The sequence below is a fragment of the Thalassophryne amazonica genome, chromosome 12 (genome assembly GCF_902500255.1).
Source record: "Thalassophryne amazonica chromosome 12, fThaAma1.1, whole genome shotgun sequence".
Taxonomy (NCBI): domain Eukaryota; kingdom Metazoa; phylum Chordata; class Actinopteri; order Batrachoidiformes; family Batrachoididae; genus Thalassophryne; species Thalassophryne amazonica.
The window spans coordinates 4,321,316-4,341,358 of NC_047114.1; the positions used below are offsets into that span (position 1 = coordinate 4,321,316).

General features: G+C 46.9%; 1 protein-coding gene across 1 annotated transcript in view; it reads left to right on the forward strand.

Moving 5' to 3' along the window:
- The window catches only part of LOC117522483 (zinc finger protein GLIS1), an 81,777-nt gene that overhangs the window by 9,872 nt on the left and 51,862 nt on the right, over nt 1–20,043 (forward strand). The window contains exon 2 of the mRNA XM_034183905.1: nt 1,865–2,026. Within this exon, the coding sequence (XP_034039796.1) occupies nt 1,865–2,026 (162 nt within the window). The remainder of the gene's footprint in view (nt 1–1,864; nt 2,027–20,043) is intronic.

Sequence of the window (20,043 nt, forward strand, 5' to 3'; positions counted from 1 at the left end):
AATTTGATGATTTCCCAGGAATTAAAACACTGAACAGGATAAATACCAATAATAAAGCTACAATACAACAAAGAACACAAGCAGATACAAATTTAAAATTAAAAAGTTAATAAAAGCCAAACATTTAAACCATCTTGTGCAACAACACACCCTCAGTAAGGTGCTCCTTATTTTGCAAAGTTTTGAAATGTAATACTCTGACACCCTCAATAGGTTCCAATTGATGATAAAACATGTCGTGTAAAATTTTGTTTGTATAAATAAATTTTTAGAGGTAGTTAAAAAGCACTGAAATTTTGCAATTTTCTGCTATATAACGCTCTACAAACTAAAGTTTAATGATGCCCCAACCAGGGCTGTTTAGAACATTAACATTTGACCTCTGTTCAAACTGAAATTGAACTTTGTCACCAGTTTTGCTGTTTCTTCATAATAACTCCATAGCATTCAGTCATAGATAGTCCAAACTATACCTTTTTGGAATCTTTATGAAAGAAAAATAATAAAGGATTATTAACCGAGTGAGGGGTCTGTATGTGGAAATATCAGACCGAGGTGTTGACAGTACGGACCGAGTGTTAGCGAGGTCCATGTGAAAAACACAGAGGTCTGATGTTCCTGTACAGACCAAGCAAGTGAGGTTAGTCATTTGTTTATTATATGGCTATTATATATATAAACACACAAATGTACAGTATCACCCGGTGCATGAGGGCGCTCAACTGCACAACCAACATTACAACAGTAATAAGCACAAAAATAAATACATCCAAAAATAAAACATAAATAACCGTAAATAACCTTAAAACCAGTGAAAAAGGGATAAAATCACTGTATCAACCCACTATCAACTACTAAAACCACACAGCCATTAACAACTCGCCATTCAACTGGGAAATGTGCAAAATCCATCCTGTGACATAAATAAGCTTGTTCATTAATAAGCTTAATGGACAACAGAACAAATGAATATTTGTACCGATTACATTTGCACAAAGGAACATGATATGTCTTTCCCGAGTTTAACAAGGTATACTCTGAATGCAGAACATGTGAGAATCCATTAAGATGGTTTTTTTGCTTGTGTAATGGTTGCTTGATCAGAGAGTTCTTGCAAATTGGGAGGAGTGTGGCCCATGATCTTACCTGCTGTTTTTATAAGGGAATGGATCTGTGCTTTCAACTTAACTGGAAGATTCCCAGACCAGCCAGTGATACACAGCAAAAAATGGACTCAGTCGTAGCCCTGTAAAAAAATTAGCATAATTTTCTCGCAGACCCCAAATAAACAGAGTCTGCGCAGAAAGTCCAGACGTTGATGAATTCTGACACTGACAGATGCTGCTGCTGATGGTGTTGGGCTCGTTCGCTTTCTTGACCTCCATTAGCTTAACAGATGGTCCGTTCATTAGCTTTCAATCTGTGTGTTTTTTCCAGTGCTGTTTAGATATTTACGGAGTACGTTCATGTCCGACTTGATTTTTCTAATCGTGTTTTTAGCTTCCAGGTTTGTAATGAAAATATGCGTTGCGGACTGATTGTCATGGTAACCGGTCCAATATGAGAAAATATCCAACCGGTAATGAGCCAATCAGAGCGTGTGTAGTGTCACAGTATATTTTTCATTATGACTGTAGCATTTTTAAATGTTGACCTGTGTGTACCTGGTTATAGCTGCCACTGTGAGATGGCCACCATATATATGTAGGTCACCATTTTACCACTCATGGATGTAGTCATTGGGCTAATTGGTAAAAATCTCAAAGTTTTGATGAATTTTGAGGAAATTGTTCACCGGTTTGGGAAATATAGGATATTTTAGTTGTCTGACGTCAGAATTAAAGTTGTGCTGTTTTCCTGACAGTTTGAAGGTTGTTCAAAGGCGTTCTCACGTCTGGAGAACCTGAAGATCCACTTGAGGAGCCACACCGGAGAAAAGCCATATATCTGCCAGCACCCCGGCTGCGTCAAAGCTTTCAGCAACTCCAGCGACCGCGCCAAACACCAGCGCACGCACCTGGACACGGTCAGAATGCCACAGTGTTCGTACAATACACACAAAGTCACATCCATCACACACCAAAAAAAAAACACCATTTATTTTCTATACCCACTTACTCCATTTAAGGGTCATGGGGGGTGGAGCCTATCCCAGCAATCATAGGGTGAGAGGCGGGGTCCACCCCGGACAGAACGGCAATCTTTCGCAGGGCCACATACAGCGGGTAAAATAAGTATTGAACATGTCACCATCTTTCTCAGGAAATATATTTCTAAAGGTGCTTTTGACATGAAATTGTCATCAGATGTCAATATTCCATTACCCAGGTTGTTTACCCACATCTGATGACAATTTCATGTCAATAGCACCTTTAGAAATATATTTCCTGAGAAAGATGGTGACATGTTCAATACTTATTTTACCTAGGGATGTCCCAGTCAGGTTTTTTGGCCCCGATCCAATTCCAGGTCATCTGATTTTGAGTATCTGCCGATACCGAGTCCCGATCCAATACTTTAAAAAACTGAATGAACAATGAACAAATGCTAAATGTATAATATTTTCATTTTAATCACCTTATTTTATTATTTATCACTTAAACAGTGCACTTCTCCTTGAGGTAGCTTGAACAATCAAGTAATAATCTACCAGACTTAAAAAATGTACAAATTTCCATGTTATTTTATTTGTCTAAAAATAAATGTCCAAGGTTCCTTATGTTAAACAAGAAATTATCTCATCGGAAATAACAGGTGGTTTTAATTTATAGATGAAAGGTTTCTAAAGAACCATTTATTGATTTAGCTATTTTAATTAGAAATGTTCTAAACTTTTTTAAACAGTAATAAGAAATTTTGAGGTAACAAACAACAACAAAAAACATTTCCAAGGATTTTTCTTCAGAAAACTGCTCTTGTTTTGTACAGATCAGTGGTTTCTGCCACTAGTCTTCCATGTTTTGGCCCGACACGTCGTTCCTATTGGACAGCGCGAAGCTACGTCACAGCTCAGAGCGTCGAAAGTTGGATTGGGTTGAACTTATGTTTTTTCTTTTGTTTAATAAAAAAAATTTAATTAAATTAAAAAAAAGACTGGGTTGAACTTTGACCGCATCAGCCTGCCGACAAGCGGCAATGCGTGTTCCCGTCAGAAGTGTCGCTTTAGTTTGGCTTTTGACGTGACGCTTCTGGCGCCTCTAAAAAGCAGTGTGTCTCATTGAAAATAACACTTTTTAGACCGATTCTTGACACCTCTGAAGCTTCCGACGCGTGAAAGGCCCGTTAATCTGCAATAATGAGCTTGAAATAGCGCTGATCAAAATAATGAGGATAAAATCTATATCGGATTCCTGATCGGGATGCAACGTCCGATTTCGATCAAGTCTTAAACCACGTAATCGGGCCAGATTTCTGATCACGTGATCGGATCGGGACATCCCTAATTTTACCCGCTGCAAAAACAGACAAACTCATTCACATTTATTTATATTTTAAAAATAAAAAGGAAAAATTGAGCTATGAGGGTATTTAAACGGGCAGCACAGTGACTTAGTGGTTAGCACTGTTGCCTCACAGTGAGAAGGTCGTTGGTTCAATTCCCGCCTGTGGCTTGTCCATGTGGAGTTTGCATGTTCTCCCCGTGGTTCCCTCCGGGTGCGTGTGTGAAAGTGTTTGTTTGTCTCTATGTGGCCCTGCCACAGACTGGCGTCCTGTCTACGGTGAACCCCGCCTCGCTCTCCATGACTGCTGGGATAGGCTCCAGCCCCCGCAACCCTCAACTGCACTAAGCACTTGAAGATGAGTGAGTGAATATGGATATGAAAACATAAAATTTGCTCCATATTATCATGATTTATGAAAATTTGCAGCAGAAATAGAAATCTCTTGGACTTTTTGCTTGGCTCATGTTTTGTGAATAACCACACCATGTTTGATGTATGTGCCAATTCTGGTGCTCCTATTTGAGCGATCCGTCGGATATTTACTGTTTTCTGTCTCATGACACATTTATGGGTGGAAACTCTGTCTCTTCTCACAGCACCCTTTCACATCAAACCTCGCTCGATCATCTCCCTGAAACTCCTTCTTATTTGTATTATTGATATCATATCGTCAATATCGAAGTCCTTTATCTCATCTCTCTGACTCCAGCTCGGATTTTCACTCACCGACTGTTTGGTGACTCATTAAAACACCGCGGATACCGACTCGCACGCTTACGGCACCATGATGTGCAGCTCTGTCCATGTGGCTCACTGCTTTATGCATTACAGGAACTGAAAATGTTTGTTTATTGTTGCCCTTTTTGGTGCAGACATCTGTTCCAAATAGAGCAACAACAAACAAACTATTTCATGTTTCATGTAATAAATTAAAATGATCACGTGGGCCGTGTTTATTGAGCCATAATAAGGCATGCTGCTGTCTGAAAACGACTGGGGCTTGGATCTCATCTGGCCCCCGGGCCTCCAGTTTGAGACACTTGTTTGATTTCAGTCTTTCACCCTCCCCTTGATGGGAGTGTTTTAAAAAGTAAATAACATCGCTTTAAATAAATATCAGTCTATTTTATTGGATTTTTTCCTGTTGCTGCCCTCTTTTTTCCTTCTTTTGTATTGTTACTTGGCGTACAGCCTGAGTGTTCGAAGTGACCGTGAGACTCAAAGCTTTCTGTGGATTTATTGTGTGAACCGCAGTTATTTTTACTCCTGCTGACAAGCAATCAGGATTTAGGAGTCACACAGCAAATCAGAGCTCATGTTACACGGATGAGATGGAACGGCATGTCGCACAGTGTTATTACAACAAGAGGAAAATGTTATTTTCTCCTTCTTGTGGTTTCATGTTGGCTGATGGCGGCTTCAGCGCTGCATCACTAATCAATTATCAGACACATTGTCATGAAGGCCCCAGCAGAGTCCATTCAAAACACTACTTACATCCACACAGGAGTTTGTGTTTCTGTGTTAACAAGATTAATTCAACATCTTAAGAAATTCATGTTAGATGTGCAGCGGAGCCAGAGGAGGGTCACATTCATCTTCAAGGGAGATCACTGCCACAGTGCTCTTTACTCCAACTTTTCTGAGTTCCTTTCTTGATAATCTGAGCAAAAGTGGACTAACAACAGTTAATGTCTGTGGCAGTTTGCCTTGCTGACCTTCAGATTGCGATGTCCTGGAAAGATCTGGAACATTGGTGTTGCAAATCCATGTGGAGAAAAACACAAACTGGAACCCTTTCACTGAGTTCCCACTCATGCTCCACAGTGCCGCCCCACATTGCATTATGGTTGACAACAAAAGTGCGAATGGTAAAAGTGATTGATCAGTCACACCCTGTCTAGAGGACAGAGGACTGCAGCAAAGACTGGTGGGAGAGGATGGAGACCATCACTGCCTTGTCCACACGGAAACGGAACTTTCCCTCTACAGTCTTTGTTGTTTTCAGAAAGTGTTCTGAAAACATGGCACTGTTTCAAAAAATATCTGCGTACACATCAAACCACTGAATAAGACTGAAAAAACGGTAGTATATATACCAGAACTCTATGTGGTGCTGTAATGCTCCCACCAGAAAATGCAGAAGAAGATGAAGAAGAAGAAGACAAAGAAGACCATGCCGTCTGGGGTTAAAGCGACCATCACATTAGCTATAAGCGACAGCAGCAAAGCGTGAGTTGTCGTTCATTTTTAATTGGCGCAGGTGTTTTGCAGACGGCGGCCACTCTGCCACCAACTAGGTGTTGCGAAAATAGACCAGAAGTCTATTTCATTGAAGTACTGAACAATGCGACACTGTGACTGTCCATTAGAGTGAAGAAAGAAGCAGCTGTTCACACAAACAAAATAAACCAAAATGGCAGAAAAGACTTCAAAACACCTTATTTCTGTGTAAATATATGTTTTTCATGTGTTTTGTTAAAGTTAGGAAAAATAAACGGCAGAGAAATGGCTCTGCTAGGAGGCCAGGTATCTCCTCCTGGACTGGGGGCAGGCACCGGGGCAGGCACCGGTGGGGGGACTGCAGCTGCTGTAGCCGCTGGCTGGTGCTCCCCTCCGTTGGCCTTTGAGCGGACTTTCCTCTTCTTTATCCGGGCCTCGCCGGAGCCACAGGTGGTGTCTGATGTGTTGAGGGCAGTGAGTCTGGATGAATGGCTGGACCCGCGGAGGTGCCTGAAGCACTGGCGATGCTGTCCGTTCAGAGTCCTACACTGAGATAGTAGAACTGGGCTGACGTGCAGAAGGCTGAGGAAGAGATGATTTGAGGAGGTTGAAAACCAGGCTGAACGTTGACAAAAAGAGTGAAACAGTGGCTACATCTGGTGAGACAGAGGGTGACTGGAGCTTGTATAACAGTTTTTGCAGTGCGGATGTATGGGTGTGAAGGGATGCCAGATCCAGAGACAGGATTTCCTGAGTGGAGGCCATGAGTGGCTGCAGACGGGTGAGGTCAGTCACAGCAGGTGTGGTGGTTAGTGGTTCTATGCTGTGTTCAGAGGTAGATATGTCTGGAGTAAGTTTACTGTCCTGGAGGTTCTGCTTAGCCAGCTGGGGGTTTGTCCCCTCAGAGTCTGAAGGTTTTAAGTTCTGCAGTCACCAGTGCTCCTCAGGGTGATACACCCATTCTGGGAGCCTGTCCTGCTCGAAAACATCTCCCAAGGTATGTAACTCTGAGAACAAATCCAACACCCAGTATTGTGACACAATTAGGTCTCAGGTTTGATTTACAAACTATTTATTTTTCTTCTTGGTAGCAGTGGAAGCAATTGTATAATAGTCTGAGTTTTTCCACAAAAATCTTTCAAGGTGAGGAAGTCGGGGACACTGCCCGTGGGGTCCATTCTGTTATGATTAGAGCTAAACTAAGACAAGTAGAACCCCAGATGCAGGCAGCCAAGACACAGAAGTGAAAGCAACAATCAACGCGCTTTAATGTTCCACAGTGACAGTGATATGACAGTAGTGACAGGGCAATCCCACATGACAAACAATCCAAAGAATCAAAAAATTGGGCGGGAAACCAAATGAGGAAAAAAACGAGAGTCAAAAACACAGCTGGGTGCAAAACACTTAGAACCTGCAGAACAAGGTGGAGGCGGACAAGACGCGTGATGGAAACAGAAGCAATCGACCAGCAACATGAGGAAGAAAAGGTGTGGCTTAAATACAAACTCAACTAATGAACAACAGCTGTAAAGTTATTGACAATGGAAAAGCTGGGACATGGGAGGAAATAAAGGAACACAGAAAGATGAAGAAATAAAATGGACAACACAAGGTAAATGGGTAAATAAAACCTGAACACAAAATATAAAACCAAAACATTAAGTACACAAAATACAAAAACAAATGTGGAACTGAGAGATAACACAATCAATGATAAATGGATAAAATAATGAACAGTGCAAAAACACAAAAACTCAGTCAACAACTGTAAACAGAGAATAAACACGGAACTCAGACAGAATGAAGTTTTGACAAGAATTCTACATAAACAAACTACACAAACCACAAGAACACAGAAGACAGTGAACGGCTAAGACACAAGGGCGCACAGACAGTGGGAGACCACACAGCTGACCCACACACAGGAGAGAGACACCACGGATGCAAATCCATGCACGCACACACACACACACACACACACACACACACACACACTGCAAGAAAAGACATGACAGAAACACACACAGATTACAACAAGCACCGGCAGTGACAGACATGTTAGATGGCTATGATGATGATGATGATATATCAGGATTGTAGCTGAAGAACGAGTGCATTGCACTTTAGTTATGGCCAAGGCTAGGGTAGCACCCATGAAGATTGTCAGTATCCCACGTCTGGAGCTCACCGTTGCCACAATCTCTGCAGCTGTAAGGAAGATTCTCAGAGAAGAGCTGGACCTGAGGATAGATGAAGAGTACTTTTGGACGGATTCACAAGTGGTACTGGGGTACATCAAGAACGATGCCCGTCGCTTTCATGTTTTTGTAGCGAATCGGATCCAGAAAATCAGAGATGCTACTGACCCCAATCAATGGTTTTACATTGAAACAAGTCAAAACCCGGCAGACCATGCATCTAGAGGACTCAAGGTGGCAGATCTAATGGCATCAGATTGGCTAAGAGGACCCAAGTTCTTATGGGAACAGGAAATTGTGACTAACCCAACAACCCCAGAGCTTCTCATAGGTGACCCAGAGGTCAAAGTCCTGAAAACGATGTTGTGAGAGAAGATGACCTCCTGAAAAGGTTGGCAAGATTTCCAGACTGGGTGTCATGCCTCAACGTCATTGCTCGCATTCAGAGACTGACTCATAAGGACATATCTGCGACTGTTACTGTAGAGGAGCGAAAGAAAGCAGCTCTCGTGCTGATCAAGGTGGCACAAAAAGATACATTTGGAGAAGAGCTCAAACTGCTTAGCCAATCAAAAAAACTCAGGAAAACTCATAAAATGTATGAGCTTGACCCATTCCTTGAGGACGGAGTGCTCAGAGTTGGTGGCAGGTTAAGAAGGTCATCAGCTTCGCTGGAGTTCAAACATCCCGTAATACTCCCAAAAGAAGGCATCATAACACAACTGATACTTGACCATTGCCATAAAAGAACACAGCACCAAGGCCGAGGGCAAACACTAAATGAACTCAGAGCCAATGGATACTGGATAATGGGTGCCAGTAAAGTGGTGGCCAAGCACATCAAGAGTTGTGTGACATATAGGAGGATGCGGGGACGAACTGAAGAACAGCGCATGGCTGACTTGCCTGTTGATCAAATAGACCCATCTCCTCCTTTCTCATACACAGGCATCGACTGTTTTGGCCCTTTCTACACAAAGCAAGGTCGAAAAGAGTACTAGAGGTATGGGCTGTTGTTAACATGTCTAAGCTCCCGGGCCATCCATATCGAGATGCTTGAAGATCTGACAACCGATGCATTTCCAAATGCATTGAGATGCTTCATAGCAATCAGAGGAACAGTCAGACAAATAAGATCTGACCAAGGTACGAATTTCATAGGAGCAAAGAATGAGTTGGGAAAGTGCTTGATGGAACTTGATAAGGAAAGGATCGCGACCTATCTAGCAAAAAAGGAATGTGACTTTCTCATGAATGTTCCCAAAGCCAGTTACATGGGAGGCATATGGGAGCGTCAGATACGGACGATCAGGAGCGTGATGAGCTCTGTCCTAGCTCAGGCTAAGGGACGACTGGATGACTCCTCATTAAGAACGTTCTTCTATGAGGCCATGTCTATAGTCAAGTCGCCCGCTGACAACAAACACCCTCGCTGATCCCAAAAGTGCTGAACCCTTGACACCCAATCACTTGCTTACTTTGAAGCCTACGGTACTCCTTCCACCTCCTGGAAAGTTCGTTCAAGAAGATCTGTATGCAAGAAAAAGATGGCGCAAAGTGCAGTATCTCTCAGAACAGTTCTGGAGCAGGTGGCGCAGAGAATACTTAACCAACATCAGCCTTCGTCAGCAGTGGCATACAATCAGACGAAACGTGCAGGTTGGAGATGTAGTCATTGTTAAGGATGAAAACACTCCTAGAAATGAGTGGTCACTAGCTAAAGTTGTTGAGGCTAAGGAAGATGATGATGGTCTCGTGCGAAAGGTAAAAATACAGGTCGGCCAAAATAAGTCAGGACCAAAAGGTGAGCGCTTAACACAACCTTCATTTCTTGAGCATCCAGTCCAGAAATTAGTTGTGTTAGTTGAACATTATTCAAAATAGCTCAGCATTCACATAAAAATGAAAGGTCAGTTATTTAATATAACAGCCATTGATGGAAATTATGAGTAAAGGTTGAGTTTGAAGTTATTAGAAAATTACAAGTTTATTTCTTTGAATATGGTGAAAGTAAACCTTTGTAATTTTGGTGGCAGTGTAGCGAACACAGTAACATAAGCTTTTTTTTCTTTGTGAATTTATTTATTTTATCTTTAATATCTATTTTATATTTTGTATATTTTTTGATTATTTTGTGCATACTTTGGGAAAATTGTTTGATTAATAACGTCACCTGATTACGTCAGCAGTTAGGTCATCACTTGGTCACGTGATACACTTGATGGAGAAATGTGAGTTTCGTTTTAATAGTCAGTCAGTGTGTGCAAGCGGTATATGCAAAGACAAAAGACTGAAATATGAAGAAATGGACTTCTAGCAACTCCTAACCTTCTGGTTGGAGGCGCACACGGTATGGACATTTGAGTGACATATTCTTGTATTGTATGTGTGTAAATTATGGGGGGTTTTTTTTGAGAGCATTGATATTTTATGTAATAAGTGTCAGTTAAGCAGTTCATAGATAGGACCATGACGGTTTCACTGATGTGTATTTGTCACCGTGTATTTATTTCAGTGTTCACGGTGGTCTTGGGCGTTTGTGAGACAGAAAATTCCTGTAATAAACCGTTTGAACCATCAGTCGGAGCGTGGCACTTTCATCAACCAGTCAATAAAAGTTGGGAGCAACTATAAGTTGGGAAACATAATCCCTCCAGCTTGTCCTAAATCTTCTCCAGGTCCTCTTTCCAGTTGGACATGCTTAGAAGACCAACTTAGGGAGACAACCAGGGACATCCTCACCAGCTGCCTGAACCACCTCAGCTGGCTGCTTTTGATATGAACATATTTGAGCTTCTCACCCTGTCCAAGATACCTGACAAAGGAATCTCATATCTGTGACCTTATGCTTTCGAAATCTGGGATGAAAGGGGGGGAGACACAAAACAAAACAAAACAAAACAAAAAGTATTCTGTACGTTTCCTTTGAGATCTGTTGCACTGCAGATATTTCATGTTTTCATTTGTTAATATACATCCTTTCCTGCATCTAAGGCCTAGAACACATTAGCAGGGCAGTTTACTCTATATTAAGGATTAAATCATTACTTTTACAGCATTTTATTGAGACAATTCAGTTGATGGATACATGGAACATGCCGAAGTCCCTGAGTGTGTTTTGAATATTTGCATCATGACATCAGTTCTCAAAAATTGAGTTACTATGCTGGAAGGAGACAAGTGATGGAAGCCACCAAGGCACCCATGACAGCTGTGAAAGAATTACAGACCTCTGTGGACGTGAGTCTTGCATCTCCACTCACAGCTTCATGTTGGAGTGGAGCGGAGAGGATTATAAAACAGGAACACAAATCAAATTTAGGCTCTGGTTTCCCATGTGCTTTTTGGCAAACTGCAGCTGAAGTTGTGCATGTTTTTTTGATGGTCCTCCTTTGTAGCATTTCATCATGAAGCTGTATAACAGCTGATGCAACAGACAGTTTCTCCAACCACCACCACAGAAGCTTATAACTTCTTCAGAGGTGTCTTGGGTGTCTTGGTGGCTTCCCTCACTAGTCTCCTTCATGGTCACTCAGTTTTTGAGCACTGCCTACTTGACACAGATTTACAGTACAGTATCATCCTGTTAATAATTGGCATAAATGAAGTCCAAGACATATTTGGGGACTTGTATCAAGAAAACTGGCTGTAAAAGTGATGATTTAATTATTTTTCATTCGTTGATTTTCTGTTGTTTATATGGGTTTGGGTTGAGGTGGCAGTGGACCAAGCAGCCCTTATATTTTGAATAAATTCCCCCCGTCCCAACTTTTTTGGGAACGTGTTGCAGACCAACAGTGCAGGATGTATCTTAAGACAGGAAATTAAAATGACAACACAACATGAAATATCTTAGATTCATATCATCTGCAAGAAAATACAAGTCATTTTACTTATTTATTTAATTAAATTTCCAGTGTTGTTCCACGTTTTTTTGATTTGGTGTTGTAGACGGTTTGGAAGTGACACTTAACTGCAATAAGTGAGTTCAAAAAATGGATGGATGGATGGATGGATGGATGGATGGATGGATGGATGGATGGATGGATGGATGATGGATGGATGGATGGATGGATGGATGGGTGGGTGGACGGATGGATGGATGGGTGGACGGATGGATGGATGGATGGATGGATGGATGGATGGATGGACGGATGATGGATGGATGGGCGGACGGATGGATGGATGATGGATGCATGGATGGGTGGACGGACGGACAGACAGACGGATGATGGATGGATGGATGGGTGGGTAGACGGATGGATGGATGGATGGATGGGTGGATGGATGGGTGGACAGATGGACGGACAGATGATGGATGGATGGATGATGGATGGATGGATGGATGGGTGGGTGGACGGATGGACGGATGATGGATGGCTGGGCGGACAGATGGATGATGGATGGATGGATGGATGGATGGATGGATGATGGATGGATGGATGGATGGATGGATGGATGGATGGATGGGTGGGTGGGTGGACGGATGGACGGATGATGGATGGATGGGCGGATGGATGGATGATGGATGCATGGATGGGTGGACGGACAGACAGACAGACGGATGATGGATGGATGGATGCGTGGACAGATGGACGGATGATGGATGGATGGGTGGGTGGACGGATGGATGGATGGGTGGATGGATGGGTGGACGGATGGACGGACGGACAGATGATGGATGGATGGATGGATGGGTTGGTGGACGGATGATGGATGGATGGGCGGACGGATGGATGGATGATGGATGCATGGATGGGTGGATGGACGGACAGACAGACGGATGATGGATGGATGGGCGGACGGATGATGGATGGATGATGGATGGATGATGGATGGATGGATGGGTGGACGGACAGATGGATGATGGATGGATGGATGGATGGACGGACAGATGGACGGACGGACGGATGGACGAATGATGGATGGGTGGACAGACAGATGGACGGATGATGGATGGATGGATGGGTGGACAGACAGATGGACGGATGATGGATGGATGATGGATGATGGATGGATGGACGGACGGACGGACGGATGGATGGATGGATGGACGGATGGATGGATGGTTTGGAATGTTTAATTTTCTAACCTATGAACTGAATCGAGCTGAATGGGTATTTTTTGCTCAAACAGCTGGCCCGGTTTATGCCTGTGGGTCCATTTTATTGTTTGTGGCGTGTTTTGTTTTTTGTCAGCTTGTTTCTAAAAGGAAGTTTGTGTTGTGTGGGCCGCTGAAGAGGAGGTACTGCTGGCCCACCACCACCAGATGGCGCCCTGCTTGGAGTGCGGGCTTCAAGCACGAGAGGGCGCCGGAACCAGTGGAGTGACAGCTGTCACATCATCACTACCAGCTGTCACTCATCTACGTCAACCACCATAAAAGCCGGACAGCAACTCCACCTCCCCGCCGAGAAATCATCTACCATACAGGTAACTTCTCTGCTGAATCTAAAGACCCTGTGTCTGATCTCATTTGCAGCCGTTTTCCTGTGACGGTGTCCTTATCTGCGGTATTGGCGTTGGTGTGGACTGTGACGGCTTCGCCTCATACCCCAAACCAGATAAGTGGTTTCACAGGAGCTGTACGAGTGTGTGATTGGAGGTGGAGGTGCTCCCTCCTAACTGAACACAGACTGTGGGATTACTGAGTGTGCGTACTCACACTCATCAAACTGTTTCTGTTCTCTGCCAGCAGTACCGGGTCTGACTGCTGAAGACAGTGGCCACCTGGGGCGCAGGGCTTGGCGGCTCCGGTGTTCTTCAGATCCGTTGGTGGTGGAAGCTGTGTGGGTTCCGGCTCTTCTATCACCAGACGTCTTCTATCTTCGAGCCTGCCACACGCCACCTTGTGTATGATTGACATTCCGCACTATTGTTATTGTCTGTACTTCGTTGTGCGCTTCACAACATTAAATTGTTACTTTTTGGCTTATCCATTGTCCGTTCATTAACGCCCCCTGTTGTGGGTCCGTGTCACGACACCTTCCCAACAGGATTTCTCGGCCAGCGTCATGGATCCCGAGGGGCGTCAACCAGCGCTTGAACAGCCAATGGAAGAGCGAGGTGCACAGGCGCCAGCAGGAGGCGTGTTAGGTGAGCTGCAGCACATCTTAACCGCCTTTACTGCTCGGTTGGACTTAGTTACCGAGCAGAGCATTATTCTCAATCGAAGGATGGAGGCTCTCACCGCCCAGGTGGAAGCGCATGCTCAGGGCGCTGCTGCAGCACCTCCTCCTGCTGACCGAATGCCAGAGACAGACATTCCACTGGTCGTTCAACGAACCCCCCACCTTCCCCTGAAGCATACATAAGCCCTCTGGAGCCGTACGGAGGCTGTGTGGAGATGTGCGTGGACTTCTTGATGCAGTGCTCGCTCGTCTTTTCACAGCGTCCCGTCATGTACGCGTCAGATGCTAGCCGGGTGGCTTACGTTATAAATCTGCTTCGAGGAGAGGCACGCGCCTGGGCTACGGCGCTCTGGGAGCAGAATTCACGGCTCCTAATGATTTACACTGAGTTTGTGAGGGACTTCCGACAGGTGTTCGACCACCCTCATAGAGGCGAGACCGCTTCAAGCGTGCTGCTGTCGATACAACAGGGGTGTCGGAGCGCAGCGAAGTATGCAGTCGACTTCTGCATCGCGGCAACGCGAGCCGGCTGGAATGCTGTTGCGCTCCGCGCCGCCTTTGTAAACGGACTGTCTCTGGTCCTTAAGGAGCACCTGGTGGCGAAGGACGAGCCGCGGGATTTAGACGGGCTTATCGACCTGGTTATACAGTTAGACAACCTATTAACAGAACACCGACGGGAGCGAGATGAAGGGCATGGTCAGGCATAAGCTGTCCCTCTTCCTCCCGGGTCCGAAAGGGAGCCGACTTCCCCACGCTCCACAGCCAGGGCTCTCCACGTGATGACAGCTCCCCCTGCTGATGTTGCTATGGAAACAAGCAGGGCCAAAAAACGATCAGATCAGAGACAAAGGAGGCTGATCCGTGGAGAGTGTTTTCTCTGCAGCTCAACCGAGCACATACAGAGAGAGTGCCCCAAACGGTCAAAACAGCAGCACTCGTCCTTAGAGACTGGGCTAAGGGTGGGTCACAATACCCACGCGGGGAAACCCCGAAAATCTGCACGTATCCCAGTCACGATCCTGAGTGGGGATCTAACCCTTCACGCCCCAGCACTGGTGGACACGGGTCGGAGGGGAATGTGCTGGACAGCAGATGGGCAAAGGAGGTTGGGCTCCCTCTAGTGGCATTACCGTCACCATTGTCGGTGCGGGCACTAGATGGCACCCTTCTTCCACTAATCACACACCAGACACAGCCCGTGACTTTGGTTGTTTCTGGGAATCACAGGGAGGAGATTGTGTTTTATGTAACACCTTCTACCTCCCGAGTGATTTTGGGTTTTCCATGGGTGTTGAAACACAATCCCCGGATTGATTGGCCGTCTGGGGTTGTGGTTCAGTGGAGCGAAACCTGCCACCGGGAGTGTTTAGGATCCTCGGTTCCACCTGGTGTGACAGCTAAGGACGAGGTTTTAGTCCCCCCCAATCTGGCGGCGGTGCCAGCCGAGTACCATGACCTTGCTGACGTCTTCAGCAAGGATCTGGCACTCACGCTGCCCCCACACCGTCCGTATGATTGTGCCATTGATTTGATACCGGGCGCTGAGTACCCATCCAACAGGCTGTACAACCTCTCACGTCCGGAACGAGAATCAATGGAGACCTACATCCGGGACTCGTTAGCTGCCGGGTTGATCCGGAACTCCTCCTCCCCGATGGGTGCTGGTTTCTTTTTTGTGGGCAAGAAGGACGGCGGACTCCGTCCATGCATTGATTACAGAGGGCTGAACGAGATCACGGTTCGCAACCGATACCCGTTACCTCTGTTGGATTCAGTGTTTACGCCCTTGCATGGAGCCCAAATTTTTACAAAATTGGATCTTAGGAATGCTTATCACCTGGTTCGGATCCGGGAGGGAGACGAGTGGAAGACGGCATTTAACACCCCATTAGGTCACTTTGAGTACCTGGTCATGCCGTTCGACCTCACCAATGCGCCTGCGACGTTCCAAGCGTTGATTAATGACGTCTTGCGGGACTTCCTGCATCACTTTGTCTTCGTATATCTAGACGATATACTCATCTTTTCTCCGGATCCTGAGACCTATGTCAAGCATGTACGTCAGGTCCTACAGCAGTTGTTGGAGAACCGGCTGTTTGTGAAGGGCGAGAAGTGCGAGTTTCACCGCTCTTCTTTGTCCTTCCTGGGGTTCATAATCTCCTCCAACTCCGTCGCCCCTGATCCGGCCAAGGTTGCGGCGGTGAGAGATTGGCCCCAACCAACAAACCGTAGGAAACTGCAACAGTTCCTCGGCTTTGCAAATTTCTACAGGAGGTTCATTAAGGGCTACAGTCAGGTAGTTAGCCCCCTGACAGCCCTAACCTCCACTAAGGTCCCCTTCACCTGGTCGGATCGGTGCGAAGCCGCGTTTAGGGAGTTGAAGCACCGGTTTTTGTCTGCACCAGTTCTGGTGCAGCCTGATCCTACTCGCCAGTTCACAGTGGAGGTGGATGCCTCTGACTTAGGGATAGGAGCCGTGCTGTCCCAGAGCGGGGAGTCCGATAAGGTCCTCCACCCTTGTGCCTATTTTTCCCGCAGGTTGACCCCGGCTGAGAGGAATTATGACGTCGGCAATCGGGAACTCCTGGCGGTGAAGGAGGCTCTTGAAGAGTGGAGACACCTGTTAGAGGGAGCGACGGTGCCCTTCACGGTTTTCACGGACCATCAGAACCTGGAGTACATCCGGACCGCCAAGCGGTTGAACCCCAGGCAAGCCCGCTGTTCACTGTGCTTCGGGCGCTTTGACTTCCAGATTACATACCGCCCCGGGACCAAGAACCAACGATCGGATGCCCTGTCCCGGGTGCATGAAGAGGAGGCCAAGGCCGAGTTGTCAGACCCCACAGAGACCATCATCCCCGAGTCCACTGTCATGGCCGCCCTCACCTGGGACGTGGAGAAGACCGTCCGGGAGGCCCTGACACGGAACCCGGACCCGGGGACCGGCCCGAACAAACTATACGTCCCACCGGAAGCCAGAGCTGCCGTTTTGGACTTCTGCCATGGTTCCAAGCTCTCCTGTCATCCCGGGGTGCGCAGGACCATGGTGGTAGTCCAGCAGCGCTTCTGGTGGGCGTCTATGGAGGCCGACATCCGGGACTACGTCCAGGCCTGTACCACCTGTGCCAGGGGCAAGGCTGACCACAAGAGGACCTCAGGACTCCTCCAGCCCCTACCGGTGCCTCACCGCCCCTGGTCCCACATCGGCCTGGACTTTGTCACGGGCATCCCGCCGTCCCAGGGCAACACCACCATTCTCACGATAGTGGGCCGGTTCTCCAAGGCGGCCCACTTCGTGGCCCTCCCGTAGCTCCCCACGGCCCAGGAGACAGCAGACCTCCTGGTCCACCACGTCGTGCCTCTGCATGGGATACCAGCGGACATTGTCTCAGACCGTGGCCCTCAGTTCTCCTCTCAGGTCTGGAGGAGTTTCTGCAGGGAACTGGGGGCCACTGTGAGCCTCTCGTCCGGGTATCACCCGCAGACCAACGGACAGGCAGAGCGGGCCAACCAGGAGCTGGAGCAGGCCCTCCGTTGCGTTACCTCCGCGCACCCGACGGCCTGGAGCACCCATCTGACCTGGATCGAGTACGCCCACAACAGCCAAGTGTCGTCTGCCACCGGCCTCTCCCCGTTTGAGGTGTGTTTGGGGTTCCAGCCCCCATTGTTTCCACTTGTGGAGGGAGAGGTCGGTGTGCCCTCGGTCCAGGCCCACCTCAGGAGATGCCGCCGGGTGTGGCGGACCGCCCGTTCTGCCCTGTTGAAGGCCCGGACGAGGGCCAAGGCCCATGCAGACCGCCGGCGTTCCCCGGCCCCTGCATACCAGCCCGGGCAGGAGGTGTGGTTGTCAACAAAGGACATCCCACTTCAAGTTGACTCTCAGAAACTCAAGGACAGGTACATCGGACCGTTTCCCATCACCAAGGTCCTCAGCCCGGCCGCAGTGAAGCTACGGCTACCAGCTTCACTGCGGATCCATCCTGTCTTTCACGTGTCTTGGATCAAGCCTTACCACACCTCACCACTCTGCACCCCTGGACCTGCACTGCCTCCTGCCCGGATCATCGACGGGGAGCCGGCATGGACCGTGCATCGGCTCCTGGACGTCCGTCGCAAGGGTCGGGGGTTCCAGTATCTGGTGGACTGGGAGGGGTATGGCCCCGAGGAACGCTCCTGGGTGAAAAGGAGCTTCATCCTGGACCCGGCCCTCCTGGCCGACTTCTACGCCCGGCACCTGGACAAACCTGGTCGGCGCCCGTTGAGGGGGGGGTCCTGTTGTGTGGGCCGCTGAAGAGGAGGTACTGCTGGCCCACCACCACCAGATGGCAATTTTGAGTTATGGACTGGATACATTCATTAGTGGCAGATGTTGTTCCATCTGCCTCAGCATTTTTGAAACATTCAACATCAACATGCTAGTTGACGTTCCTCATCAATGACCCCTCAGAGATGGAGGACGACCCACCATTCCAGTCGTCACAGCAGGTCCTAGATAACATTGCTGCTGTCAATAATTCTGCTGAGCAAGGAGTTGCACTTACCCAGGATTCATTTCATTTTCACTTATTTATACAGCACCAAATCACAACAAAATCGAGGCGCTTCACACAAGTAAGGTCTAACCTTACCAACCCCCAGAGCAACAGAAACACTCCCTCTGAGGAAGAAACCTCAAGCAGACCAGATTCAAGTAACCCTCTGCTTGGGCCATGATACAGACACAAATTACAAAACAATTCACAAAATGAATATACAGGAAATGTTGCCGGTGCACAGGATGGTTTCTAGAACAGATACCACACCCATCTCTGGATGGAGCTGCACCTCAAACAAAGAGATAAGAAAAAAAAGAAAAGAATCAAGCATCAGAAAGACAACAAATGCAGTGTAATTTGTCAGCATTAAGCAACAAGAAAGACAGAAGAAATACTAACGTGATTGCCGGCCACTAGCTCTAAGCTTCACTAAAAGACCCAGAATTTAGATAAAATTGAGGCCACGGCACGCTCCATTTACTAATAAAATGAATTAAAAGAGTAAAAAGCATAGTAACATGTTGTGTGGGCCGCTGAAGAGGAGGTACTGCTGGCCCACCACCACCAGATGGCGCCCTGCTTGGAGTGCGGGCTTCAAGCACGAGAGGGCGCCGGAACCAGTGGAGTGACAGCTGTCACATCATCACCACCAGCTGTCACTCATCTACGTCAACCACCATAAAAGCCGGACAGCAACTCCACCTCCCCGCCGAGAAATCATCTACCATACAGGTAACTTCTCTGCTGAATCTAAAGACCCTGTGTAATAGTCTGATCTCATTTGCAGCCGTTTTCCTGTGACGGTGTATTGGCGTTGGTGTGGACTGCGACGGCTTCGCCTCACACCCCAAACCAGATAAGTGGTTTCACAGGAGCTGTACGAGTGTGTGATTGGAGGTGGAGGTGCTCCCTCCTAACTGAACACAGACTGTGGGATTACTGAGTGTGCGTACTCACACTCATCAAACTGTTTCTGTTCTCTGCCAGCAGTACCGGGTCTGACTGCTGAAGACAGTGGCCACCTGAGGCGCAGGGCTTGGTGGCTCCGGTGTTCTTCAGATCCGTTGGTGGTGGAAGCTGTGTGGGTTCCGGCTCTTCTATCACCAGACGTCTTCTGTCTTCGAGCCTGCCACACGCCACCTTGTGTATGATTGACATTCCGCAATATTGTTATTGTCTGTACTTCGTTGTGCGCTTCACAACATTAAATTGTTACTTTTTGGCTTATCCATTGTCCGTTCATTAACGCCCCCTGTTGTGGGTCCGTGTCACGACACCTTCCCAACAGTTTGATCCCAGAAAATCATCAGCAGATGTCACGGTTTGTCAGTGAGAAGCAAAAAAAAAAACCTAGTGTGACATCATAACACTTTGCACCAATATACAACAATCAAACTCCATCAAAAATCCATTACAGACAGAAGGGAGACACCATTGTACTCCGAACTGGGACAATCCAATCCTCCTGAGTTCTGATCTAAATGGGTTCCAGTGCTTCTGCTTGGAA